This window comes from Vanellus vanellus (genome assembly GCF_965231255.1).
Source record: "Vanellus vanellus genome assembly, chromosome: 20".
NCBI lineage: Eukaryota > Metazoa > Chordata > Aves > Charadriiformes > Charadriidae > Vanellus > Vanellus vanellus.
Window position 1 is genome coordinate 7,138,035 of NC_138925.1, and position 27,685 is coordinate 7,165,719.

General features: G+C 41.5%; 1 protein-coding gene across 1 annotated transcript; it reads left to right on the forward strand.

The window, feature by feature from the left end:
- The first annotated feature begins 14,222 nt into the window (after positions 1-14,222).
- Positions 14,223-27,417, forward strand: SCNN1D (sodium channel epithelial 1 subunit delta). The gene is made up of 13 exons (XM_082493431.1): positions 14,223-14,337; positions 17,085-17,419; positions 18,278-18,530; positions 20,042-20,235; positions 21,316-21,419; positions 21,835-21,998; positions 22,565-22,663; positions 23,278-23,395; positions 23,937-24,015; positions 24,658-24,715; positions 25,467-25,522; positions 25,923-25,998; positions 26,272-27,417. Exons 2-13 carry the CDS (start codon positions 17,100-17,102, stop codon positions 26,671-26,673), a joined length of 1,923 nt encoding a protein of 640 aa, XP_082349557.1. The 5' UTR covers positions 14,223-14,337; positions 17,085-17,099; the 3' UTR covers positions 26,674-27,417.
- Positions 27,418-27,685: the final 268 nt, after the last annotated feature.

Below are 27,685 nucleotides of genomic sequence, written 5' to 3' on the forward strand. Positions count from 1 at the left end.
TACTTGTGATTAACATTTAATGTTTTGGCATTGCAGTTGCCACCTATGTACTGAATTGTATCCGAGTTGAGAGGAATTTTTGTTCACTCCCAATGCGTTTCTTTCAGGGCTTTTGAATTTGCAACTCAGATAATGTTTATGAAAGGGAATTCATGCAGTTTGATTATCCAAGATTTAATTAATAAAAATATAAGGAAGAGATTGTCTCCTGATTTAGACATCCGTATTTAGCACTCTAGGTGTAGAGCATAGTCATGTTATATTCGTTAGCTATTAGCATATGTATGAGTTTAAGGGAAAGTGTACCTCTCTTGCTGGCCTAATAATCTTCCTTTATTGCCTCAGGTGAAACGAAAAGGCAGAAAAGAAAACGATTGAGTTGCCCAAAGAGTTTGCAACAGATTCATAGATGGGACCGCGTGACTGCAAAAAAGGCCAGAATTTTTCTTGCTGTTCCAAAAAATGCAGGCATCTTCCATGTGAGTAGTTCCTGCAGCGACCACGGTTCTCCTCCACGCTTGAGCACTTCTGCACCAGTACCCAACAGAGGGCAGTGGTAGCCCACATACTTTTTCAGCTCTTACTTCTGTCTGTTGTGAGTAGCATAGGCTGTTTTCCAGACTTGCACTCCCTGTCGTGGATTTGGCGAGGTTAATCAACAGCAAGAAGCAGGGGGAAAAAGAATGGTCGTGAAGTCAGTACCTATGGGCCAAACCCAAATTTGAAACCTTGTTTCTACAAATTGGGGATTGCAAAATATTGTGTGCTTGTGGAATATCTCACTCAAGCACGTCTGTTCGGTTTTTCACTTATGTCCTAAGCACTGAGGCAGGATTGTTGATGCAAAGTGACAGTTGTATTAGACCCCAGAGAGAGCTACAGATGTGCAGCAAGCTGAAATGATGTTTGGACTTACAGAACCCCACTGAGAGATGTAACAATTTTTGTTACTTAAGCTTCAAATATGGACAAGAAATATTTTTCTAGGAAAGGAAAATTATAGAGATTTCTAGTAGGAAAATTATAGAGATTTTAGGGAAAAAAAAAGCCAATCTGAAATCATGAAGAGAAAAACCAACCAAACAAAAAATGTTTTCAGTTTGCTGAGGGATGTAAAAATTTTAATTTCATGGTAGTTTCATTTCAAATATCTAACATTTTTACCTCAGACTTCAATCACAGTAACGGGATCTTTCATACACAGAGTGTTCATGTGTCTCACCTGTGGCCACATCAAAACTTTTTCAGTTACTGAAGTTTATCAAACCTTACTCTTTTCTTTGAACTGTTTTAATTTTGGTGCCTTGAAATGCTTCACAGAAAAATGGTTTGCTTCAAAAAAGAAGTAATAGTTGATCTGTTTTGTTTTAATCTCTTACACTTGCTCATCCTTGTATCTAATCTGAGCTCACGGTTTACAAATGCTTGAAGGTTTTGAAAAACAGAATGAACTCTATAATGAATCATTATTGAGCTTCAAGATGAAAAGCACTGTGTAAATACAAGGTATTATTAGAATGCTGTATTAGCCTACATGTATTTCACCTAATAAATTCCCCATGGCAACTCATGCAGTGTAATACATAGGTAGTTTTATACTCTTTGACCTGAGGACAATTACCTATTTTTCCTCTGCCACACCATTTTGCCTTTTTTTGTATTTACACTGGAATTCCTACTAGATCATCTAAGTCTAGAAATGTGAGAAACACGTGAACCTGGAGACTGTAATAAAGGCCCCAGAATGCTGAAGGGATTCCAGAGCTCATATTTACACCTCTGTCATTCTCTCTAATATTCCCCAACCCCAAAGTATTTCATACATAAGTGTGCTGTCATTAACATTCCATTCATCTTTCTGGTATGTTATTCTCAACACTAATGATAGCGTAGAATGAGACTTCTTTCTCAAAGTAGTTTCTTTCTTCCCAGTTGTTTTCCAACATGCAAATGAATCACACTATAGAGTTTCCTCTCTGTGTAGAGTATCTTTAGTGTACTGCCATCATGTCTTAAAGGCATATTTTAAACCTGGACTTGGGAAGTCACTAGAAGCTCCAAAGGTATGTTTTTAAATCATTAGATGCACCAAGTAAATAAGTACGTACTGCTAAATTAAGTTGGAAAGTGATTAAGTCCAGGACAGAGACAAGTGAGACAGTTCACTACCTCATAAAGGTTGGACTTGCTTTTTAATTTTTTAAGGGCCCCTCAGCAGGATCACATCGGTGGTTACAGGACATGAAAGCATTTTTATGTGCTTGTGAACACAGATCTTTTGTATTAGTCGTTAAAAATATGTTGCTGTCTGATTTTCGCATTGCAGAAATTTTTCTTCAGGTCAGACAGAAATAACAGGTATCAGAATTTGTTCTATTTGCGGGTGCCTTTCGGTAAGGCCTTTGCTTCAGTTTCTCCATCAATTGAAGTAGTACTTTACACACTACTCCGCGCATGCAGTCATATGAGTATTTTGAGGCTGACCTTGGTGGATGAAGAAATAATTTGAGAAAGAAAATGCACCCCGAGGAACGTACTGATGGTTAATTAGTGTTCACATGTACTCAAACATAATCTTGTCCAGTAAATGTGGCAATGCTGTGGCTGCTGAGCGACTCTGTTTAGATTGTCCAGAAAGACAGAGAACACTTGGAAGAGCAGCGATGCCTCAAGGTATCAGAAGGCTCAGAACTGAGAATGTTGATGAAATGGAAAGTTCTTCTATCCCAGAAAGACATTTGATACATCCTTGGGGAAGCAATTTCCCCGAGTCCTGTTTCCAACAGCCACATTACAGTGGGATCAGGAGAGGACCTAACTGCATAACTCATGTACTCAATGGGCAGGTTTTTTTCTTTAGTTACCTCATGGGTTGACCATTAAACCCATTGCTGCTTCAGATAACCAAGATAGGTCTCTCAGCTTAAGTAGTGAAAAAAAACAGGAATCTTTACTTCTACCCTAAATACAGAGAACTACCCTCTAGGCCTACTAGTATTTCAGTCTCTATAGCCTGTGGAGTTGGAAGATCAGTCAGTTATAATGTGCTCTCTTACTTTACACATCCGTATAATGTGTTCCCTGACATGTAGCAGAGTGAGATTACTGATCTATTAATTTTGTTTGCTGTCTAAAGCCACTGCTAACTGGCACCACGTAAATATTTTGGATGTTCAAAGGCAGAATTTGCTAACTGTGGAGAACTTACTGCCTACAAGCACAAGATGCATTAAAGAAATCATTGGCCAGTGAATAAATGCAAGAGTGTCATGTGGCCTCTCATGCCTGACAACCTTCTAGAGCAGGGGGCCTCGGGGAACTGAAGGTGCTGGGCAAATCCTGCCTGGAAGCTTGCTCCATTACCAAAGACACAACCAAGATTCAGAGCAAGCAAAACCCATGGCAATCAGTAAAGACGGAGGTTTGGGAGTGTTACACCCAAGTAGGAGAGATGTGGGTGGAGATTACCAAGCACAGTAAAGGTGAGTTGGACAGAGGGGCAAGAAGCTTGGGTGGAACACAGAAGGAGAGAACAAACGAGGAAAAAATACTCCAGAGCCTCAGAACAAAGAGGGCTGTGGCAATCTTGATCTGAATGGGCTAGAAGAATCGTAGAATGGTTTAGGTTGGAAGGGACCTTGAAGATCATCCAGTGCCACCCCCCTGCCATGGACAAGGACACCTCCCACCAGCCCAGGTTGCTCCAAGCCCTGTCCAACCTGGCCTTGAACACCTCCAGGGATGGGGCAGCCACAGCTTCTCGGGGCAACCTGCGCCAGGGGCTCACCACCCTCACAGTCAAAAAATTCTTCCTGATACCTAATTTAAATCTCCCCTCTTCCAATGTAAAGCCATTACCCCTTGTCCTATCACTACATGCCCTCATCCTATCAAGAAGTCAGTCAGGCATGTGACTAAACCTTTGCAAAGCCATGGGGAAGGAAAGAATGAATCTTTAGGATGTTGTTAAGGAAGAAGTAGCAGCTGAACAATCACCTTGAAGAATTCATCCCATGAGTAACAGGTGATTTAGCTCAGGAAACCACAGAGACATCTTCTCTTACTGAGCAGGGGAGCACCATTTATTAGCATGGCTATTGTCAGTGTTTGCCAAAGATGGGGCAGGGACCTCAGTGATGCTGGTGATGCCATTTTTCATTTGTGCTAGGTAACATGTGTGTTCCAAATACTGTTATCTGAAAGGCCTTAGTTAGGGTTTTGGGGTTTTACTGTGTTTAAGCATTAATAAATATTGCTGAACTGTATTTACTTTTAAAATTTTTAAGTGTATTTCTGTATTTTGGGTGAATGCAGAACTTTTACGAGTTTTTTTTTTTTCTTTTTTTGGGAGGAGCTTTCAACAAATGAAATTTGGAATTCTGAACCTTATTAAAGACAGAAGGATATTTACTGTTCAATCTGTACTGAATCTCCATCACCGAGGTCTGAATGTGCTGCAATTCTAACTACCTGTGTGCAGATGAGAACTGTGTCACTGAGAAACTAAATCACTGTCCCAGGGTCATGTTTGTGACACAGCACTAACTGATCACGTTTTCCACTGTCTGACCTTGCATTCAAACCTAGAGATATCTTTGACCAATAATCCTTCAGAGATCTTTTTATGAGAGTACAGGACATTAATGATGTCTTGGCCAGATTTAGTTCAAGTAATTATATCCTGCCTTCCTGAATTCCCCTCCAATTTCAAGTGCATACAAGATGCATCACTTCCAGGTCTAAACTATGAGCAATGTCATTTGCATTAAAACATCTTGCCGATTTCCCATCTAAAAGTAGTTCCACTTCATTGATGGATGAGACAATGTAGGGTTTTTTTGTTTTTGTTTTTCTCATAAAGTGCTGCCAAGCTGGCTGTCTTTCAATCTTTGTCCAAAAGGCAACTTAAAGGTATTGTGTGGTTTTGTTTTTCTTATTTTTCATTCTTTGTCCTTCCGAGGGGTTTTATTGCTTTAACTACCATATTGGCTTTTACTGAGTAACTTTCCTACAGTGAATGTCTTGTCACTATAGAGCATGTTTCTTTCATAGTATTACAGAAGTATAGTATATTATTATCTAGTAGAACTATATTGTTTTATAGAATTCCCCAAACTCTTTGATTCCCTAGGAAATGGATCATTTTTTATTTTTTTTTTCCAGTGGAAACTGATACCTTGTTCATAAATAGTTTCAACATGGGCGATTAGCTTGAATTTCAGAGAAGGCCTATGATGGCTCCTGAGTCTCACTGATTCATTGTTGATCATGAGGAAATCATTCAATTGTTTTGAAGCTCCGTTTTTCTTATTGTATATAAAAAAAAGATAGTATTATTTATCTAGCTTTACTGAAAGCATGCACGCTTAATCACTTGGTGAGTGTCACCTGTTTTGAGCTCTCTGGACTAAAGGTTCCACATCAGCAAGTGCCAAACATGAATCATAATCTTTGTTTTCCATAGTCATTGCTGTTATGATAATGATCAATGTTGTTCATTTATAGGCCAGATTAATGTTCCCAGGCATCATACTTTTTGTGATTTACTTCATTTTCTACTGTCTGAATTGGAAAGGCAGCAGGCAATCAGACAGCCTTTGGTGACCCAAATAAAATGATAGGCAATTTAACCTAAGCATTCATAAATCCCTGATAAACTTGCTGAAACCAGGGCTTTTTTCCCTCTGATTTCCTCTCCTGCCTGGCTAAGGTCGGGCGTGACCTCCTTTATGATGATTGACAAGGAGATAGTATTACTTAAAAAATAATTCTGGCATGTTTCTGAGTCAGAAAGAGGAAAGGTCAGTCCTCTTCCTTATTTGTTCCACTGGTACTAGGTAAGGAGCTCCATTACCAGGATCCAGTTCCCATTTACCTCTCCATCCTGTGTTTCCTAAACGATAATTGGTACACAGCCATCAGTGGCCATAAGTGGCCTTCTAATGACATCACCTTAAGATGCAAAGGCAAATAGTATGACATACCAGTTTCACCTTACTGTTCATCACTTTCACGCCGAGCCTTTCACTGCTTCCGCATGCTCTTCTTTAGTATTTGACATTTGTATGATTACATTGCTCTGTATATTCAAAGTACAGCATGCCTAGCATTAGAACATTATTAAGCTATTACCTTGCAAGATGGATGTATGTCTTCAAAAGCCATAATAATGGCTGTGGTTTTGTTACTGCTGAACTTCCTTTAAAGCCAGTTAATCTCTACACAGATCTCTCTAGATAAATTATTCTTCACAGAGATCATTTGCAATTTCATGGCAAGTTTTCTGTGTCTAAATATTTTTTTCTGACTTGTTTAAAATATTTAGTCCTTACAGGAAGATCTGGCTGAGCTGACCAGTGGTTTGTTTTCCTCTGATTAGACACAAAATGAGCCTTAGTAAATGGGCTGCTTTGCTAAATTTCTTTGACAAATATGCCTCTGCCTTACCTAGAATTGTCTCCAGTGCTGAAAGGAGGAATTGAGCCTTTCAGTGATAAAATATTTCGTTTAGAGATTTTACTAAGCAACACAGAGTACCTGCTAAACTTAGCCTGAGTTGTAAATCCTTGCTTTCCCGCTCCACCTTCTGATCTATTTTTTCCTTTATGTCCACGAAGAGAAATGGGCACGCACTGAATGCCACCAGAACAGTTGGAGCAGGCAGTGTGTAGAAGCACAAGGAGTCTTTTACAGCCAGATTCTGATCAGTTCAGGTGTGGATAAACAGTTCACTTATTGATGCAAACTTTTGGAGATGCTGCACACTGAACATTCATGACATTGTGTCCTAGAGAGTCTTCTCCTAAGGGGTGCTCAGGGCATATTCTGAAGCCTGAGACAGATCAAAATAATCTGCTTTTGTTCATCCCAACCAAACCCAATATTACCCTCTTTGTAGCTCCACTATTGTGTTTAATCTCTAGTACACAGATACGTGTAATACAGTGTTCTTTGACAAAGAACTAACCTAGATGCAGTGGCAAAGCAGGGCATGGGGAAGCAGGGAATGTCTCGGAACAGAGCTTCACAGGTAATTGCTGCTGATCTATCAAGTCAAAGTCAATGTTCAGGTTTTTAATGGAATAGAATATGAAGCTGGTGTGTGCTGCAGAAACCTGTTGGAAGACTCCAGCCAAAACCGCCAGGGATAATGAGGAAAACCAGGGTGGTTTATGAGAAGACGCTTTTCAAAATGAAGTGATACAAAGGGCAGTCCTTGCCTTGTAGACCTATCTGTCAGTCCTTGTGTGATGAGTGAATGCATTCTCAGAGAGGAGAGAGGATTTCAGACAAAATATCAGGTAAAGGTTATCAGCCCTCATGGTGTACATTCACTTCTGGAGGCATATTAAATGGCCTGCATGGCAAATGCAAATTACAAGTGTTCTTGATCTGTAGACCTCTATGACAAATGGGTCTAGAAGTGAAAATAATCTCAAGATCTTATCCTCTCAGGCTGATGAAGTGAGAAGAAAGTCTGTTCTGTTAAGCAACGGACACTGCAAGGAGTTCATGTGATGAGGCTGAAAGCTAAAGGCCAAAATATGTGGGATCTGATGTAGGCAGCACACCTTGCACATTGTTGGAAAGTACCTGCAGGATTGTTAAATGCACAAAGAATTCTGTCACCTCCTTGTCTAATACAGGAGTAAGTACTGGTCATCTTTAAATATCAGACAAGATCTAGGAATATCTCTTAAAAACATATTTTTAAATACCGTAGTATGACTACAACCCATCCTGTTGCAATTAACAAGCAGTATCAAAGCAATAGTCATCATTGTGCTTACATGGCAGCTTACATCACCAAAGCTTTATACAAACACCAATTAACCCTCTCAACAATGCTGCAAAGTGTCATTATGTCTATTTCAGAGATGAAGCAACAGAGAGAGGCAGAAAGATTTGCCCAAGATTGCACAGCAAGAGAAGAGAAAAGTTCAAGAGTTTAAGGCTTTAAGTTGGTATTTCTTTGTCCATGTTGTGGCAGACTCTACCCTTGTCTCTGAGCAGAGTTTTGTATTTATTACCACTATTTTGCGATTCTGGTGGATAGGGAAAATTTAGTATCTTCATGTTGCGTTTGGGTTTTGTTTGGGTTGGGTTTTTTTTGTTTTAAATGGGTTAGTTGTTTTAAATGTGCTAGAGACTGGACAAAATCTCCTTGGCAAGCAGGGACCCTCCAGCAAATAGGACATAGACTTTGAACAAGCAGTTGTGAAGAGTTTGTAGACTTTTGCCTTTATTTGGTGCACCTTCATATGGTGCTGATGGGGTAAATTCAGTGAGGAAACATCGCTAGGCCAGTTTAACTCCTTTTGGTTACAAACCATTCCTGACTTTTGGGGCAACCAACTTTCGGGGCTTGCTTGGGGACTTCTGTGGAGGGTTTCTGTTAGTGCTGAACAGACAGGTCAGACCAGGAATATTTGTGCTGTTCAGGTGGACTATTCACTCCACATTACTCATGGTGAGGTACAGGTCACATGGCGGCATTTCTACCCTTTGGTTGGCTAGTAAAGCTTTCCCGAGCATGAAAAAAAAAAATAAAAACAAGTGATTAATAGCGAATCGTAGGGCTTACAGGCTAACTACGGTGCTTTCCATGTGAATGAGCACACCCCAAATATCAGAGCAAACAGACCCAGAGCACAGAGACATTCATGGGTCTCCCAGATAATCTTCCATGAGTTTGAATGAATCAAAAATAAGTCATCTATGCAATCCTTACATTGGCCTAGCATTTTGGATCGCCTTTGGCATCGTTTAAAGGTTACAAAATTATCTGGTTTTTAAAGCCAGGTCTTCTCTTCAGCCACAATGCTTCCCTGAGGGTTCACGCACATTCAAAGGGTTATTGCTATGCTTTTTGAAGTTTTCAGCACTGGTAGCCTGTATAGAACTGTTTGTACGTTTGCTCTCAGGGCATCAGGTCTATGACTTTGCAATTACAGACTCAGGCATGGATAGAGTTGTTCTATGAGAAGGTGAAGGAATCCTTCAGATCTTGCTGATGGAAAATATAGTATTGTGCCTGAATTTAACCCAAAAAGCATCCATCTAGAGAGGTATGACAGCTGACACAGCCACTTATGTAATAGCTAGTTTCAGTTACTGATTTGCTAATGACTGTTTTGCCCTTGCGCAGTTTGTTCCTGGTTTCTTCATTCCCCTCCTTCCTAGCTGCCATACTGTAGTACCTCTTCCTCTTGTTGACATCTGTTCTAGTTCCCAATAGGAAAGCCTGAAGTTACTGGATTGATTAACCTCAGTGAATTGCTACCAAGCATTGCACTGCAATCTCTCTCCTGGGTACCAAGGGGAGTAGGGATTGCCAGGGGAGATCTGCTTGCCTGTTGCCAGAAGACAGGAGCCAGACGTGCTATCTACCACTTTCTCCAGGAGCTTGGACAACTGCTTGGGGAGATTTGGGCTTCATTTATGATGGAGTTATGGCATCTGTGATTCCAGGATGATCACGTCTTGCATGTCCACAGAACAAGAAGCTTTTACTGTTGTTCTCCAACCTCTGTCAATCCTAATTGTGTCAGCATTCCTACAGATACTGCGTCTGAGCTGGAATAGGATTAAAAAAAATAATCCACTAGCAAGCAGGATTTCGCCAGCCTGTGAATCTTTGAAATTGGCTGAGAGGTTGACAGGTCTGAACAGGCAGAACATCATCTATGAAGGCCTGTGACTAAAGAAACAAGAACAGGAAGAGAAACAAAAAAGCAGGTGTTATCCCAGAGGGATGACAGGAGCAGCTACAGACATCTTACTCAGAAAGGTGAGTGAGTGGAAATGAATGCTTGGTCATACTGGAAGCAAGCAGGATTTTGCTACTGAGGCTGCATTTTTAACCCTATGCGCCTCTGGTGGAGGCTTAATGAAAAGCAGGGGTTACATGGGGCCTCTTCATAACAAGAGGTATAATTAAGGAATGTTCAAATGGCTGGTGACGAGCAGAATATGCATGTGCTCATTGCTGTGATTTCTGGGTTTTGTAAGGATGTGCCAGCTAGCTTTAGTCTTGCTAACTCAGGCACTACTGGTGGTAAAACCAGAGCACTAGGGAGCTCAGCACAAGTTAAGGCGCATTTGCCCACTTCCTTGAGCAGGTTTGGCAGCCTTTGCAGCAGTTGAAGCTGCTTTGGCTGGACGCAAACCAGTGCAAAAGGGACACCGAGGTACACCAATGCTATCCCTATTTCTGCAGGCATAGCTCACTGTGGTTTCAAGATCTAGATCCCCCTCAGCCATGGCCCAGAGCATCGCACAAGCAAAGTAATGAACGTTGGGATTCCCAGAAGACATTTTTCTGAACAGAGCTTCAACACAGAGATGCCAGGAGACAAGGAAAATGCCTGAAAATCAGAATTAGTTCAGCAACGTTTGGGGCAGGATCAAAAGGAGACATTAAGCAATGTTTGAAAGCTCTCCAGGGCAGGGACTGCCTTTGTTCTGCCTCTTGCATAGGACTGAACAAGCTGTCAGCACTTCCATAATACCTCTGAGTACTGCTCCTTTCTCCGGTAGGACAGCAGAGAAACAATTTTGTGTTCTGCTTTGAAAATACAACAAAGTGGTTCTGGCTGGTAAGAACTGGGAAAAAATACAGGAGGCAGAGCCTGATGCGTGCCAGTTCAAGTCCATACACAGCACAGCCAACCAACAAGTGCAAAGAGGAAAGAAACACTGGGAGTTTCCTTTTTCTATAGTTGCCCACAGAAGTTTGTCTGCCTATGAGTGGGAGGAGGAATAGACTGGCTCATCCAGTGGCCATGAAGAAAGCCCTGTGAGGGTGTTTCCACAAAACCAGAGGAGACAAGTCGCACCGATTTCGGAGAGAGGAAAACTGGGTTGGTATGCTGTGTCCTGTGTAGTGGGAGAAAATGCGGGAAGATGGTTTGACAGAGTAACCTGGAGCGTTCCAGGTGAATAAACGCCATTCATGCAGGAACAAGTGACGTGAGTAAAGCAAGATTTGCTAAAAATTAAGATTAAACCGTAGATCTACAAAGCTTGCTGAAGGCAGGAGGGTGCAGGATCTGCTCTGTATCCCTTCCACTGCTAGAGGAACTGGATGCCCAAGGCTGCTTTTCTCAGCTCACAGACTGAAGAACAATATAGAGAAAAGAGTAGGGAATCTCTGGAAAACACAGACGAGTTGAGGAATAATAGTAATGGAACACTTAAGTGTGAGAGAGCACGATAATATGAAACAAATGCAGCAAGAGAGAAAGTTAATAACAGAAAGACAGTTTGTGTGGTTAGTGGACAGCAAATTACAGTGAAGTTTACAGTATGGTATGGCAGCAGGGAAGGCTGCTGGAAGTGGGGGGATTTTGATGCCTCATTTCAGTTTGCTAATTTGTTTTCGGCCTCTGTGTTTCCAACCAACCGGGAAAGTCTTCATGAATGGGTAGCTAAAGTGTCCTCTCTTGTTCCTATGTAAGCCAAAAAGAGTGTGATTTGCTCTTATCTGTCTGGTCAGACTCACCTCACCGCAATTCAGTGTTCTGACAAGAAGTCCAGACAGTGTGGCACCTTTTGTTTTGGACACTGAAAATGAGATAGGACAAAATATTAGTAGTTGAGCTCTAGAGGACTGGCCAGTCACAGCAAGAGGGACTAGCTGGAGATCATCACTAAGCTTCTCCAGTTTAATCTCTGTGACTCTCTCACTCAAGCCTGTACCAACAGCACACGTAATAAGGGACAGGCACGCTGAATACTCTACATGCTGAACATTGTGCTGTTCACCTGCTTAGGGTCTAATGACAGCCAAAGTCAGTGTTATGAGAGAGGTTTGCTCTGTAGATAGCAAAACTTTTTTTTCACGTGCACCAGCTGTAAGGAAATATTCAAAGATAAAAAAAATGATTGCCTGGTAGTAGATTTCCCTAAGTGCCCGAGTCCATTCCACACGGAACATTAATTCACTGAGTAACTCTTTGCGCCATGTGAAGCAGCTGAAGGCTCTTCTCTCTGCCTGCAGGATACTTTCCTGTTACTCTGAGCTGGTGCTGATACTAAGACAGGCATGGATTCAAAGGCATGTTTTGTGCAGTCGTGGTTTTCATTTCTGTTTCGGCAGTTTATCAAACGGGTGAGCATTGTATTCTCATCCATGCTGAGTATGCACAATAATCAAGGCTAGTGTAGAGCCAAGGGTCAAGTGTGGAGTTTGGACAGTTCCTTTAATATGTGACAGCCGTGTAAAAGCTAAAAAGCAAAATGACAAGATCCCTTTATTTTGTTTACCTGTACTGTCTTGGTCAACTAAATGGGATGTGATTCCCTTAAGCCCAACTGGGGAACAAATTGCAATTCAGGGAAGGGGGTTTGAAAACTTACAGTGTGGGAGACATCCTTCTGCGTAAAGCACAACTTTCCAGAGGGTGTATTCAGCCATTGACGTTTGCTGCTGGTGTACAGGACATGCAATGTACTTACTCCTTCCCTCCATTACAGTACTACGAGCACTAATAAATATTTCTGTCCCACTGAAAATTATAGCATAGCCTTTTTGCAACCCTAAAGGACTTTCTCATGAATGTTATCTCCATAATCTGTTTCTGTATTTTGAAAGAAACACCAACTTGCTTTTTAACCAGCGAAGGAGTTCTCTTCCCCTCTCCTCCCAGTTCAGGATACAGGATAACAAATGAGCAAGTGCAACCAGAAATGGTATCTTGCTTGAGGGTCAGCGTTGTCTGCATATCCAGTTCTTCTCCATTTCCTGCAGGAAAAATTCGTGGTTGTCTCAGAAGGTATTGTTCTGATGTGTTGCCAGAGAATCTCTACACTGAGGCCTGCAGCTATAATGAAGCAACAGAATTTGTCTTGTGTATGTTCATTGTGCAATAATTTCATTGTCAAGGATTTATTGTTGCCATTTTCTATTGCACAATATAAAATGAAGAGAGAAAGAAGGGTGGGGGACAAATAAATGGATTGACAGAATTAGGTTTTCAGAGTTCTGAGGTTTTTCATGGGAATTTAGCTACTTACCTCTTCATCGATTAGTAAGAAGTGGCTCTGCTGTAGCCGTTCATTCAAGAGCCAGTTGGAATTTTTTTTTTAATCAAAAGTTTAATTTTTACACCCCAAAATACTGGCTCTTTTAAAATTTGATACGAACGTTCTACATGTTTTGGTTTTCTAAACCAAAATCCAGCACAACGCAATTGTTAAAAATGTAAACAGGATGGAAACTGGTCAAAATCTGAAGAGTATGTTTTCCCCGATCTTCTTCCTTTCTCCCTTCTTTTTGAATTCAATTACACAAGAAATTTCAATTGTCTTTGCAAATGACAGTATTTTGCAACTTCCAATGTAAAAGAAAATCTGGTTACAGCCAATTTTAAAAGGGAAGCAGGAGCTCTGCTGGTCTGATTTGGAGCTCCAAACATTATCCATACCCCAAGTATTAATATTTTCATATAACAAGCTTCTTGAAAAAACATTGCAGAGCTGTTTTCCAACTGGGCAGATGTCAGTACTAATTAAGCAAGCAACCTGAGATGCTTGTGTTTTAGCAGGCCCAGAATTCTGAATCTTCTTCTGTATTACTTACACAGACTTTTGCAAGTCTTAACTGAGCAGTATTACAAAACCAGGGTGTTCGGATTCAAATTGAGTATCACGGTTTATTTAGTCTATTCAAGTCTCGACATCTGAAGAGTTATATTCTCAGTGGGTATGGGATAGCCCACTGCAGATGAGCAATAGTCTTGGAGAAGCAGGAAGAAATCCACTGCCACGTGTGCCTTAGACTGAGTAGCTGATCATTTCAGATTACACTGAGGTATGTAATTCCTCAAGCACACCTGTGGAAACCTTAATGGCTTCAATTACTAGTGATCATGCAAGTCTCCGGAAACCATCAAAAGAAGTCAGAAAGCTAATTCCTTGATGGGAAAGTTCAGAGCGGAAAGAACCTTACATGATCTGTGATTAATCCCATAGGTATTTATAAAAATTTTGGCTAAAAAGCTATTCTAGCCATTGAAAAACGGAAACGAACACAGCACTACCACTCAAACCAACGTTAACTCAAGCGTAACCTTAATGTTAACTAGTTTGTCCAGTTCATTCACTTCCTATTATTCCCTGCATCATGCTTTGAATAATTTCCATGATCTGTTTCTTAAGTCCTGCCCCTTTTGATGTCATCGATTTGATCCATATAGGCTGGACAGCTCCCATGGAGCTTCAGGTGGAAAAAGAGATCTGAGACCTCTGGACCAAGACTTGTCTTCTGGTCAGGACAAAGCTGAAGGCTGACTTTAGTGGCTACTCTAAACACTCAAAGATAGAGTTTCTGCCAAGGTACAGTGGGGTGTTTTGCAGTTTGGTCTTAGCTGGTTTACTGTGTATTTCTGTATATATGTATAATTAATATGTAGATATAGAGATCTTTACACATGGTTAAATATTTGTCTACGTGACATTCACATGTAAGTGTTTAGTATGCGTTGAGCATTGGGTTGCTGTGATAATACATGAACATTTACTTGTTTGCCACTGCTGTATAACTTCCGCTGACTTTCTTATAACCTGCAGCCTCTCTCCAGGCACTTCCCACAGACAGGACAGGCAATTGGTCACTGTTGCTGTTACATGTTTTGTTAAGTCCCTGACTGCTATTGCTATGTTAAATAAATTAGTGGTAGGCTGGTCTGGGAAGCCAGTGGAGAGAGCGTGTTCTGTTGCCTGTACACACGTGCGTTTTGAAATATTCCCTCTGTTATTTTACATTATCATATGCTTTTTCTTTCTAGTTATTTTAAGACTGTGGATTCAAATGGTATGAACTAACTAGCCATAGCCTTAAAAACCGAGTCAGAATGACTGTGGATAGTATCTGAAAGCCATAGTTTGAATGTTTACAGGTGGTTTTTTAGGTTCAAAATTATACATAGAAAAAGTGTGTTTGTTAGATTTGATTTAGTATCCACTTTGCCTTTTATTCTACTTTTTCTCATTAGAGCAAGGCTGACTAGCGAGATTAATACAATAGTAACAAAGTAAATTTTCCTGGTTTAGTCTCACACAATTTTCATTTATATCTTAAAATACTATAAATATTTAAGGACTCATCCAATATATTTCTTAACATACACCGCAGGCTTATTTTCATTTATTCTTATCTAAATAAAATGATAAAGAAATGATTGAATAAGATAAAGATTGCACATATGATTTAGCATAAAAATTTAATCTGAAAAATGGGTAACAATAGGGGGTAGCAAGACTACCGTGGATTCTTTTCTAGAGTTTGCCACAAATAGTCCTTTTTTTACTGAAGAAGCATTCCGATGTAAGCCTTCAGCTGTAAGGTTGGCTGATAAGATTTGGAACCAGTGTTTCAGAGTACTCCGGCTCTGGGTAGTCTTTGTGGGAGTAACAGTTTAACTGTATATGCACAATGCAGAAAACAGTGTTTCCTTGTAGGAAAAGTGGAATGGCTCGTTTCCCACTCCAATTCTTTATCGCACATGTTTTCTTTTAATTGTTCATGCCCTTTTTTTAAAAAATTTCACTTTGCTTGGGCTTCCTGTACTCATTCAATGGCAGGTATATCTAAGAAATGTGAAAAAATTGTTTGTCATGTTTAAGTCAAAAAGTTTAGAGGGGGTACATATGCCTTTGAGTTAATTTTGTATTATTGTTAAATATCTTAGAAAATACAAACATGACGTGTGTTATGGCCTTTGGGGAAAATAAATTGTGATAAACTGGGTTTCCTTGTCAGATGATACACTTTTGTAGGCTATTGTAAAGCTTTTGAAGTGGTCTTCACTGTTTAAGGATTATTCCTAATCCTCCTGACATGAATAGGGACGCTGAAGAGGCTGTCTTAGAAGTTAGTGACTGTAAGATAGCATTTCATTTGATGACTCCTATTCTAAGGACCTTTGAAATAAAGCCAGGTTTAAAATGGGGGGTGTAGATGAGGGTGAAGGCATTGCAGGTCAGGGGACTAGTGTGTATCAGCTGAGCTGTGGCAACCTCAGTGGCACCTGGGACTGAGCCCCCACCAAACACTTCAAGGCCCATAACTCAGTAAAGGGCCTGAGCTTTCATTTCCTTATCACAGACCCCACTTCCAACAATTCTTTAGTTATTTGTGCGCTCCTTGTCTTGTCTTCAAACTCTGTTACTGTATTTATAAAGTTTTTATTTGGAGTTAAGGTTAGACCAAAGTGTTGTACTCAGTAAACTTCTGTTAATAGCATAATAGGTAGGGTGATTCAGAGTGCTGTAATGTTGGAAACTCACGTATTACAGGAATTGATGTCATGTTCAGTAAGTGGAAGTATGTCAACATTAAGTCCCATGTCCCAAACTGGTACTAAAAACCAGGAAACATCCTCAGTCTGTGCTGGCTAAAAGAAATAATGTTCATACTTTTCATCAGCATAAAGTCTGAAATTATCTAGAGTAGCACTGTAGATGTTTCACTTACTGTGACAAAGGAGATACGGGTTTTGATTTCCAGTTATGCCATTCTTCTTGGGTGACTTTCAGTTTCTGTGCTTTCTTTTCACTTCTGTAAAATAGAGAGGAGAAGATTTTTAGATTCCTGGAAGAAACTATTTATGTAAGAGATACGTGGCAAAATTTCTATTAATAGCAGTAATTAATACTTCTAATTTGTCCCTTTCACTCACTTGAATGATCTGTATTAGTGCACAACACACAATGTTTCAGAATTAAGTGTTGGTCCTTGGTGTTCTTCGAAAGAAGAAACTACACACCCCTTTGGCTGCAGACTTCTCAGCAACTCGTGTATTAGTCACTACTAACTTTGCATATCCAAACTAACAGAGCAGTCATAGTGTAAGTGTGGTAGAATCCCTCAAGTTACTGAGGCAGCAATATGCTGAATATTTAACCTCTTTGCTACTTCCTGGTGTCCGGACTCTGGAAAGCCAGATGAGTGTCAGCTTACAGTTATTTTCAGTTTTTGCTAACAACAAACTCATTACAGCCCTGTTTGCAAGAGTCTATGGATTGGCTATGGTCTTTCTAACAAGCTAATAAGATTTTTTTTTTTCTTTTTTATGGAACAGAAACAGACTTAGAGGATGGAGCAGGAAGTGGCAAGAGAAGAAGAAGAAAAGAAAGAAGGCTTGATTGAGTTTTATGATTCCTTCAAGGATATGTTTGAGTTCTTCTGTAAGAACACAACAATCCATGGCACCATCCGCCTTGTATGCTCGGACAGCAACAGGATGAAAACAGCTTTTTGGACTCTGCTTTTACTTGCCAGCTTTGGCATGTTATACTGGCAATTTGCACTTATGTTCAGCCAGTACTGGGCCTACCCTGTTGTCCTGACCATGTCAATGCATTCAGAGCCCAAGATGTTTCCAGCAATTACCATCTGCAATCTGGACCCGTACAGGTAACCTCTGCTTTCCCCTTGGCCGCAGTCATGGCTTTACACTCACAAGGGTTCAGGGAGGGTCAGCAACCGTATGACTGCAGCCTGGAACAGGCTCGAGGTAGTAGAGGGAGGTCTCTCTGCCTCACAGAGGTTGAAAGGGACTATTGTTATTTCCAAACTGGTTTTAAGATAAGATCTTGTTGGGAATTATGCAACAGCAAGTAGCAGTTTATTTCATGCACTGACTCAGGATAGAGGGAACTCTACCTTGTGACTTGGTTCAAGCTGCTAACTGATTTTGTGCTCTGATAAAAACAGTCTTTCCCTAAAAAACGTGGCTACTCTGTGTATTCATTCCTAAATAAACTATCGATCTCTGGAATGATGCATGCTAGAGCTGATTCTGCTTGGTTTTTCGTACCACAGAATATCATTGAGGAAGCAATACGAATTCTGTGGAAGTCCGTGTGGCTCTGCTTGTCAAACAAGGCTCACACAGTAGTGGCAAGTTATTGAGAAGTTTCAAATTACATAGTAAAGGAATTATGTAATTTCCTCAGAATAATTATCTAATTGGCTGACAGAAAGGCCAGTTTGTGCAGCTGATGCTGCACAGCTACAAGTTCTGAGGTTTTCAGTGGAGGATCCAGCAACTGGAAATGCAGCTACTGGAGCTCCTAATAAATTAATTTATTGAAGTTAGGTATGCTAAGCATAGGCACCATAATTGCTGACCTTTCTTACACAGACATCAAGGTCTGCAGAGACCAGGAGAGTAGCCTTTCTGTAGATACTGTGCGGGTACATAAAATAAAGTGCTTTTGTCTAATAGGAACATGGATATTCACAAATAGCTGATGTTTCTGTTCCTTGCAGATTTGAACTGGTTAGTGAACATTTGGTTCAATTGGATCGCATGGCAGAGGAATCAATCACTTTTTTGTATGGCATCAAGACATCAGCCAGCTTATTCCACATGAATGAGAAAAATATCCATGTAAAAGACTTGTCAAACATAGGCAATCTCAGCACATCCAGCTTCAAGCTGAGCCAAAACTTTTCACTCTTGAGAATGTCTGACCACGCTAACAGGTCAGGGAGGAAGCATTCCAGCGTGGGCTTTAGGCTGGTAAGTACATGTCCTCTGAGATTTTAACCTGGCTACAGACAGGAGCAGCGAGGACTGGCTGCTCCCCAGGGACAGGGGGAGAGGGGGACCCTGCCGGCAAGGCAGGATGGGGCCCCATCCCACAGTACCTGAGCAAACGAGCAGGGAAAGCACACAGGTGGTGGCCAGGTCCAACCAAGAGTCCAGCTCATTAGGCAAGTTTGTGGTGATGAGGCAGGTTTAAGGTCAGGCCACGAAGTTAGCCCACTGGATTGACAGGGTCCACAGTGAGGCAGGAGCACAGCAGCAGCCTAGCTGGAGAGCAGCAGCCCTACAGCACAGCCCAAAGAGGGGCTGAAACCCCCGGGCTGAGCTTAAATGAGCTCCTGGGGCCACAGATAGAGGCTGTGGGTGGAGGCCCCAGGTGAGGCTGCTCAGAGCCATTAAGGTCTAACAGTGCACTCGGGGCCCTGACAAAGATCTCACAAGGTACCTTAAAGAAAAAAAAAAAAAAAGAGTGAAAAAATAACTAGTTTCGGTGCTGTGTAATGACAGCTTGGAGGATGTTTCAGGAGAGTCCATCCCTGCCTCTAACAGTTTATGATGATTGCCAGGATTCTTGTGAAGTGAAAAAATAGCAACATCAATGATCTTACACAGCCCACCCACTTGTAAAGTCTTTCTGGCAGTGACAAATTCAGCAGAGAATGATAGCAGCAAGCTATGGGAATCATTGTACCCCTTTCTAAAAATATACAAAATATCTGGACTTAGCAGGTGAGCCTAGAAGTAACAGAGAAACATGTGAGGATTCCTTCAGTGTTTAAATGCTGTGGTACTGGGACACTAAAAATGTTGCAGATAAAATGAAAGATGGCAATAACTAATCAAGAGAAGGAATACAATAAATGTGTATCTGTCACTTTGGAGAAGAATGCAAATGCTTCAGATTCTTCATATGAAAAACAGGGTTTACGTAGGTCTAAGAGCAGAAGCTATGAGAGAGATTGACATGGCTTGAAAGGCCAGCAATTTCTGCCTGATTATTATCATCCTGCCCTATCCTGAAGTCCTTCAGCAGGCACACTTTCACCAGAATCTGTGGGTGTTCACCTAACGCCTGAGTAAGAACAAAGAAAGTGTCTCAGGAGTTGGTTCATGATTCATGGGTTGTAGAGAATTCCCACCAGCCCTGTTCTTACTTCTCCCAAGGTACTTGAGTTTGCTTGTCTGCTCTCTTCTCCTGCCTCTTTTCCTCTGCGCTCATTCCCCTGAGATGAAGTAGCACACCTAATTCAGCTTCAAGCACAGAAGGTGCTTATCACGTAACAAGGTGACCTCCAGAGGTCCCTCCCAACCTCAGCTATTCTGTGATTCTGTGATAACTAAAATGATCAGAGACTTACGTTTCTGGAAAAACAAAGGTTCCCCTTGTCCCTGTATCCAGTATTGCCTTTACCCCCTGATCTCTGTTACCTTTAGGCTGTTATGTCGTGGCTGTGCTGAATGGCTACTCTCTTCTTTTTCGCTAGTGCAATGCCACAGGTGGGAATTGCTTCTACAAGACCTATCCATCCGGGATGGATGCAATTCTTGAATGGTACAGGTTTCACTACATGAATATCATGTCCCAGCTCCCAGTTATCATCAACATTTCTGATCATGAGGAGCATATAGAAGATATGGTCTACTCCTGCCAGTATGATGGGGAGCCCTGCAGACCCAGGTATGTTACTTCTTGAGGCGATAATTGTGTTTTCAGCAGTACTCAAGGACCTGGGAGACCAAAACTGAGCCGACACTTCCAGGCAGTGCAGGCACTGCACCTTATGCCATACTGCCATACTAAAACCTTGTTGGAGATCTGACAGAAAGAAAGAACAGCCTTTCACGGTCAGCGCATGGGGCCAGGAACCTAGAAATTAGCATTCTGCCATGACTTACCTCTATGACTGAGTTAATGTCTTAGGGTCACAGAGAAGCCTAAGAGAAATTCAGCAGGAATGAAACCTTTACTGGTACAAAGATGCATTGACTGTATTGAATGGTAAATGACGAATGTCTATCTGCATGGGAGGAAAGGAGCAGGAATCCTCAGATATCCAACGGATAAAAATGGGATCTCTTTTTGCTGTAACAATGAAAAGGGGGAAGAGAAGGGGAATAAGGCTCTCACGATTCTACTGTAACACTCGGCCCCTGAACACAAGCATTGTTCTCAACTATTATGCCAGGAGGACTCAGTTAATGCCAACATGATGCTTTCATGTAATATATCTCCATCTGTGCACTTGATGGTGAGCATTTTCACCTTTGTACACGTGTTCATCCAACTCTTCTGAAGTACTCTTATAAATTGATGGAATGTGGAGGCTGACTTGACCAGGGAAGTTCAGCATGATCATAATAAGTTATATAATTTTTAAGAAAACAAGGAAAGAGGGAATCTGTTTCTCCTATTGATTAGAGCACAGAATAGGTTTGTCCTATTGATTAGCGCATAAAACTTCAACCCACCTGGGTGGAAAGGCAGGGAAAAATTTAGTCTACTGGATGGAGGGAAGAGCAAGTCAGAACTTTGAATTTGACTCCTGTGTTTGCCACTCTGGCTGTAACTTCGGGTGAGCAGTGAATCCCTGTGCACCTGATTTTTTTTTCCTTGTCTCTGGTGAGTTAAGAACTTTTTCCCATAGGCACTCCTGTACATACATACACACACACACACACACACAAAACACATCCTACGTAGAAGTAAAGGTATTGTTATACTTGTATTAAAACCCATCAAAACCTCTCTTGATTTCAGTGACTATGTTCACTTTCACCACCCCGTCTTTGGAAGCTGCTATACTTTTAACAGCAAGGGAACAGACTCTTTTTGGACAGCTACGAAACCAGGAATTCCTTACGGTATGTTATGTGACAAAGGGTGGGAAGAAGAGCTAAAGTTAATATAATTTTGGTTTAAAAATGTCTTCTATACATGACTCACTGACATAGAGCCCTCTCTTCTAGTCTGGTGGCACAAATTGTATACTGTATTTGCTTGCTTCACTAGCCACATGTATATGATAGCCATATCAGTCATATCCTAACTTATAGCAAGCAGAATATTATTTTAGTTTTCAAGCAGAATATTATTACAGTTTTGGAATAGGCTGGTGCAGTCACTACCTGACCACTCACCAGGTCTCTAAGGAAAAAGAATGACTCTTCTGTCAGCTGGGACAGCAATTTGATCAGTGCTGAGAATTCAAGACATAGTGGTATTCCTATTTTGGCCCAAAATAAGTTGTTATATGCCTCCCTTTTCTTTGGTTTACAGGACTTTCTCTTATCCTGAAAGCAGAGCAGAAGGATCACATCCCACTCTTGTCTACAGTAGCAGGTGTGAAAGTGATGATACACAACCACAATCAGACACCATTCCTCGAGCATGAAGGCTTTGACATCAGACCAGGCATTGCAACTACCATAGGCATTCAGCAGGTTAGCCACTTGCTCAAGAGCATTGTTTCTTTTCCTTCTTATTGTAGAAAGTTGTGAGGAGCTGAACACTGTGACTGACTCATACAACGGACCTGTGGGACTCTTGTGTTCACTTCTTGACTGTGCATGTATATTTACGCAACCCTCTTTTCTCTCTTCACTCTGCTCAGGTTCCCATGGGTAAAACAACGTTATTCCAAATGTGCAAGTGGCCATTTGGTCCCCAACACACTGGGCCCTGATTTGTTTTACACCGAGGCTCTTACGCATCTTACACCTTGTTCCAGCCCTATACAGGGGGGCTGCATGTGTGTATTAGGATGAGAACAAACATTTAGAAGTGATTTAGTTGTTTTGACATGATGAGTTACTGCTTGTCAGCTAAACCACAGTGACTGACTACGTGCACTCTCCTACCTTTGCCCTGTTACGGTATGTGTTTTATTAGCAAGGGATAGCTTGGCTCCACTTCCCATCCTTTATACTCCATCCAGTTAAGTTTAGATGGTGATGGCTATGTCCAATTAAAGCTCCTAATCACTCAGGCCTCTTTTCTGTGTCCACAGGATGAGGTGAATCGCCTGGGCGGCAATTATGGGAAATGCACGACTGATGGCAATGATGTGAATGTTAAACTCCTATACAACAACTCCTACACCCTGCAGGTATTGTCAGAGTGGCTGGCTGAGGCTCCAGCTTATTCAGAGTGGATGAATAGCAAACAAGTCATACCTTACTCTCCAGAGAGCTTTTACTAATCAGCAGGTTGATTGCTGGAGATAACAGAGAGATTCATGTCCCTCTGAAAAGAAGCTCACAAACAGGGCGTTATATCTCAGAATGTGTTTTACTGAGTGGGGGATACTCAGTCCCAGGCACTGGGGCTCTTCCCTCCTTGTACCACAAGAGAGAGCAGACCGTGAGTGGTTGAGGCAGCTGGAATGTTCTGGTAGGACATTCTTGGCCCATCAGGTCTTTATTTGTGTAAGCAGTTCCTCCTGGCTCTAGAAGATTGGGCTGTTCAACTGAGATGTTACTGGGCATAATGAGAAAGGCAGCTGGGGAAAATTCTGTCTCACTGAATTCAATACTGTTTTCAGAGGTAAAGACAAGGAATGAAAAGTGAAAACCTTTTGCATCATCATGCTCTAGTAATGGCTGGTGTCTTTTTGCAGTAACAAAAGCATTATCTCCTAGCAGCTGCATGCTACAGACTGAAGATTTGAGCCCTTTAGAGTTTCTGGCTTACCCAATCTTTTATGCCTTCTTTACTTTCCAGGCTTGTTTGCATTCCTGCTTTCAGCACATAATGGTTCGAAAATGTGGCTGTGGCTATTACTACTACCCACTGCCTCCTGGTGCTGAATACTGTGACTACAATAAGCAGCCTGCATGGGGTAAGAGCAAAAGACTGTTGTCCTATCCTTGTCGGACGGGGACTCCTTCCTACAATAGTCCCTGGTTACATGACTCTTTATGTTACTGCCCTTCTACTTTGTGCCTATTTCCTGCGTAGACTATTTCCTCACATCACTGAATCCAGACAGATGGCAGACACCTTTCTGTGTATTTGCATGGATATCAAGTCAGTGCATAAAGAATCTTGATGCTATCAAGCATCCCTTTATTGAGGACGTCAATATAGGTTCAAGTTCTTTCATGTTACCAGACAAAGCTTTGAATAACTTCTCTTGGTTTTCTGGTTGGCCCATCCTCAGCAGATCCTTACAGGGAAGGCACCTACATTGCACACAGGTGATTAGCTCGGCCATATGGAACCATCCCAAAGTGAGAGTGCGGCAAAACCAAGTCTCTCTCAGAGAGTGCTGTATGCTTGGGAAGGCCAAGTGAGGGCGGAGGTTTTGGTAGCCTTCCATTTGGTAGCCTTCCATTTCCTGACAAAGTGTCTGAGGGTGTTCCTCCTATTTCTTTCACCAGGTCACTGCTTTTACCAGCTGTACAACAGGCTCAGAAATCATCACCTGAATTGTTTTGACCAGTGCCCCAAGCCTTGCCGGTAGGTCACAAAAGTAGAGCACGATAAATGCCAGCTTGCAGAGGAAAATTACACCAGTGGAAACGCAGGCAGCTTAGTGGAAAATTTATGGATCAACTGGCTGACTGAATTATGACATTTTCTGAACCAGAGATTTCAGTTTGATGTTTGAACCCCAATGCTGAGAAAGGAAAAAAATAACAGCATTAGACAAATTAAATAAGAACTTTGTGTGTGCATGACAGCAGAGCGGGGAAATTGTTTTGATCACACTGAAATTTTTATTAAGCCTAAACCAAATCATTTGTGTCATTTTTCAATCTATATTACTTTTCTTGGATCTTCTTTTTTATTGTAGGTTATTTTCAAAATTGAAAGACATCATTTTAAAGCTAAATATCAAATATTTTGGGTTTGAATGCATCAAAGACAAGTTGTCAGGATTTTGAAACCATTCTAGTTTTCCTCCTAACCTGAACAGTTTTCAGGCAACCTCTGGTTATATTTTCTAAGCTGATTTACAAAGCTTTTTCCAAGGTTCTCAAGAGCTGCCCCCACAACTTCTGCTTTGGGCAAGTAGTTAGCAGTGTTAAACTCCTTCATGTATTCGCTTTTAAATGCCAAGAGTCATAGTGATCATAATCTCCATTTTTATCTTATCAGGGAATCACTGTACAAGGTGTCTGCTGGAACAGCTAAATGGCCATCAGCGAAGTCTCAGGTAGTCCATAAAGACAACTGCTATGTTTAGAGGGGATGCTGCATTTACTGTGGCTGTTGGGACATTAAAGTTAAGGGTGAAAACAATGACTCAGGCAGCAGCAATGGAAATGGCAAGTAAAGCAAACTGGTCCAAAACCTGGGCCCAAGGGAATGACCCTGCAGTTAAGACGGCAGACTAAGATGCTAGAGAGGCCCATTCAATTCCAGTTCTCATCCAAACTTCCTTGTGACCTTAAGCAATTCACCTCGCTGCTTTAGTTCCCACCTACAAAATGGTGCTAATGACCTTCTGCTTCCAGTGGGTGTTGTGGTGTAACAACTCTCATTACTGTTTGTGAGGTGCTGCAGGGCTGCGATGGAAACTCTGTGAGTCAATAGATGACCTCTTGCCATTTCTCATGTTCTGATGTTAAATGGGCATTCAGGCTGTGTGACCAGGGTAGCTGTAAATACAACCAATACATTTAAAAAGAGGAAATTATTTGGTGGGGTTGCCATTAAAGCAGAATTTAAGAACCAGAATACTACACGCACCTAAAATATCAGTGTGTGTTTCCTTGCTATTCTGGCAAATACAGCCACTACTTGATAGCTATGGCTATATGTTATACACCAATCAATTACATCCTTTTTTATTATTCACAATAGCCATTTTATTGCTTACGAAATCTACATTTACAAAATATTAAACATGCAAAAATTCAGAAGACAGGATTGCCAGTAACATACATATATATACTCTGCCGCAGGACTGGATCCGCCAAGCGCTAAGGCACCAGAATGGATATAACTCTACCAGCAACAGGTTAGTCACTGCGAGAAGGTACTCCTGTTAAAACTATGGGTTAACTTTTCATCCCTGCAGAATTTATTAGACTGGAAAGGGAGGACAAGGGAAAAATCATAGAATCAGAATCATTTAGGTTGGAAAAGAGCTTTAAGATCATCAAGTCCAACTGTTAAATGTACAGGGTCATCCAATAAACTTCCCATCTCTCCTCACAACACTGTAAGACAGTCACTTCTGTAACCTTTTTCCAAGCTCATGTTAAACACCCACAAGAAGAAAGCTTGAGTGAGTGACAAAACCTATTGCCTAGCCATCAGCGTGTAAAATCGAGACCAGAATGCCCGCAGTACCTTCCGCCAGGTGAATGACATGCGGCCATCCCGCCGTTGCTAACTGCTCCCTTTCTCCAACACAGGAAGGACATTGCCAAGGTGACTATCTTCTACAAGCAGCTGAACTACCAGTCTGTGAACGAGTCTCCTTTACTCTCGGTAGGTTGCACTACCTCAGCTCAAAACATTGGTACCAGCCATTAGTTATGGTGTGCTGTGTATGCTTGGAGGGAGGATTATTCACAGCCCCCAGGATGGGATGGGACGGTTCTTCTTAAGGAAGAGGCTTGAAAATGTCACACTTTACGCAGTCACACAAAATTACTGCCCAAATGGCAAGCAGCTAACTGACCCGCTGGCAGTATGCTATAATTTCATGTTCCCAGAGCTCTGCTGTGTTTGATAAACACCACCCTTTGATTCTTTCCACAGGAGAATCTGCTTCTGTCCAGCATGGGAAGCCAATGGAGTCTCTGGTTTGGATCCTCAGTGTTGTCTGTAGTTGAAATGTTTGAGCTGCTTATAGATACACTCGTCTTGTCTCTCCTCTTCTGCTACCAAAGTTTCAGGTCAAAGAAGACGTTGAAAGTAGCTCAGACTCCTACCATCCCCAGCGTGAGCTTGACCCTAAAAAACTACCGCGTTGTGCAAGAAGAAGCTGGAAAAGATGATGATTCTGCTCATGCTCACCCTTCTGGGGTGACTATTGCCATGGACAGCACCAGTGACCTGCATCTTCACCCACTCTCCAGCAAGGTGGAAATGCCGGAGCTTTGCCCAGATGTGGTGCTTAATGGATTTCGATGCATGAAGGAAGGGGAACTAAATAGCTAAGGATGCGTTTGTGTGCACGGAGAAGTGGGAGATTTGAAACTCCCCTAATGCTCAGGCGCTGTCAGAAAGGTTACAAACAGAAACCTTCTGGATCCACAATCTGTGAATACCTAAAGGCCGCACAGCTCAGCTTGGCAATGCTCCTCCAGCTATTGCGAGTTCATTATTAAACCACCCGTGTGTCCTGGATTCAGGCATCATGCAATGTTCTTTTGTTCTTAATGAGTATCTGGGGAAGGGAGAACTGTTCTTCTGCTCCCTGGGACAGTCGCTGAGTCCTCATAAAAGCCTATTCATAGCTTTTAACTTTTAAATCCTTGTGAGGAAATCAGCCTGTGGCTTCAGACAGGCCCATCTACATTTCACAAACGTACTCAAGAGAAAAGTCAGCTTGGCTGTTAATGGAAAGATTTCCAGTGGAGGCCAAGGAGTGTGAGCTGGTATCAGTCCGTGTTGTCTTGAGGATGAGAGGGCATGTAAAAACAAGAGGTGGCTCTGATTACGGCTTTGCTTCCAAGACGCCCCTCTGTCCTTAACCTATCGCTGTTGCATTTTGAGGATGATGCACAGAATGCTGCTGCTCAGATGCTTGACCCCGATTGTTTCAAATGAGACTTACTTTAAGAAAAAGAAAGAGAAGAAATGGGGTTGATAACTTCGTTATGTCACAGATGAAGCATCTGATTTATGTAGAAGATTAAAAAAATACTGCGTTTTTGTTGCAGTCCATTTATAAATAGAGATGTTTTAATGTTAATATTTGACAGTAACTTATGTGTACATAAAATAACACATTTATTTTTGATGACAGTGTTTGCACAGGAGCATTTTACTCTCTTGTCATCTTGTTTATGACTTCCTGTAGAAAACAGGAGTTAACAAGAAATCAATGAGCTTTGTTTTGTAACTTTTTTAAATAATAAAATGCTCTGAATACAGACAATGACTGGGGTTTTAGCTTGACTTTATTTTGCCTTTGACCGGTATTTGGGTTTGTTACTGCCTAATTGTT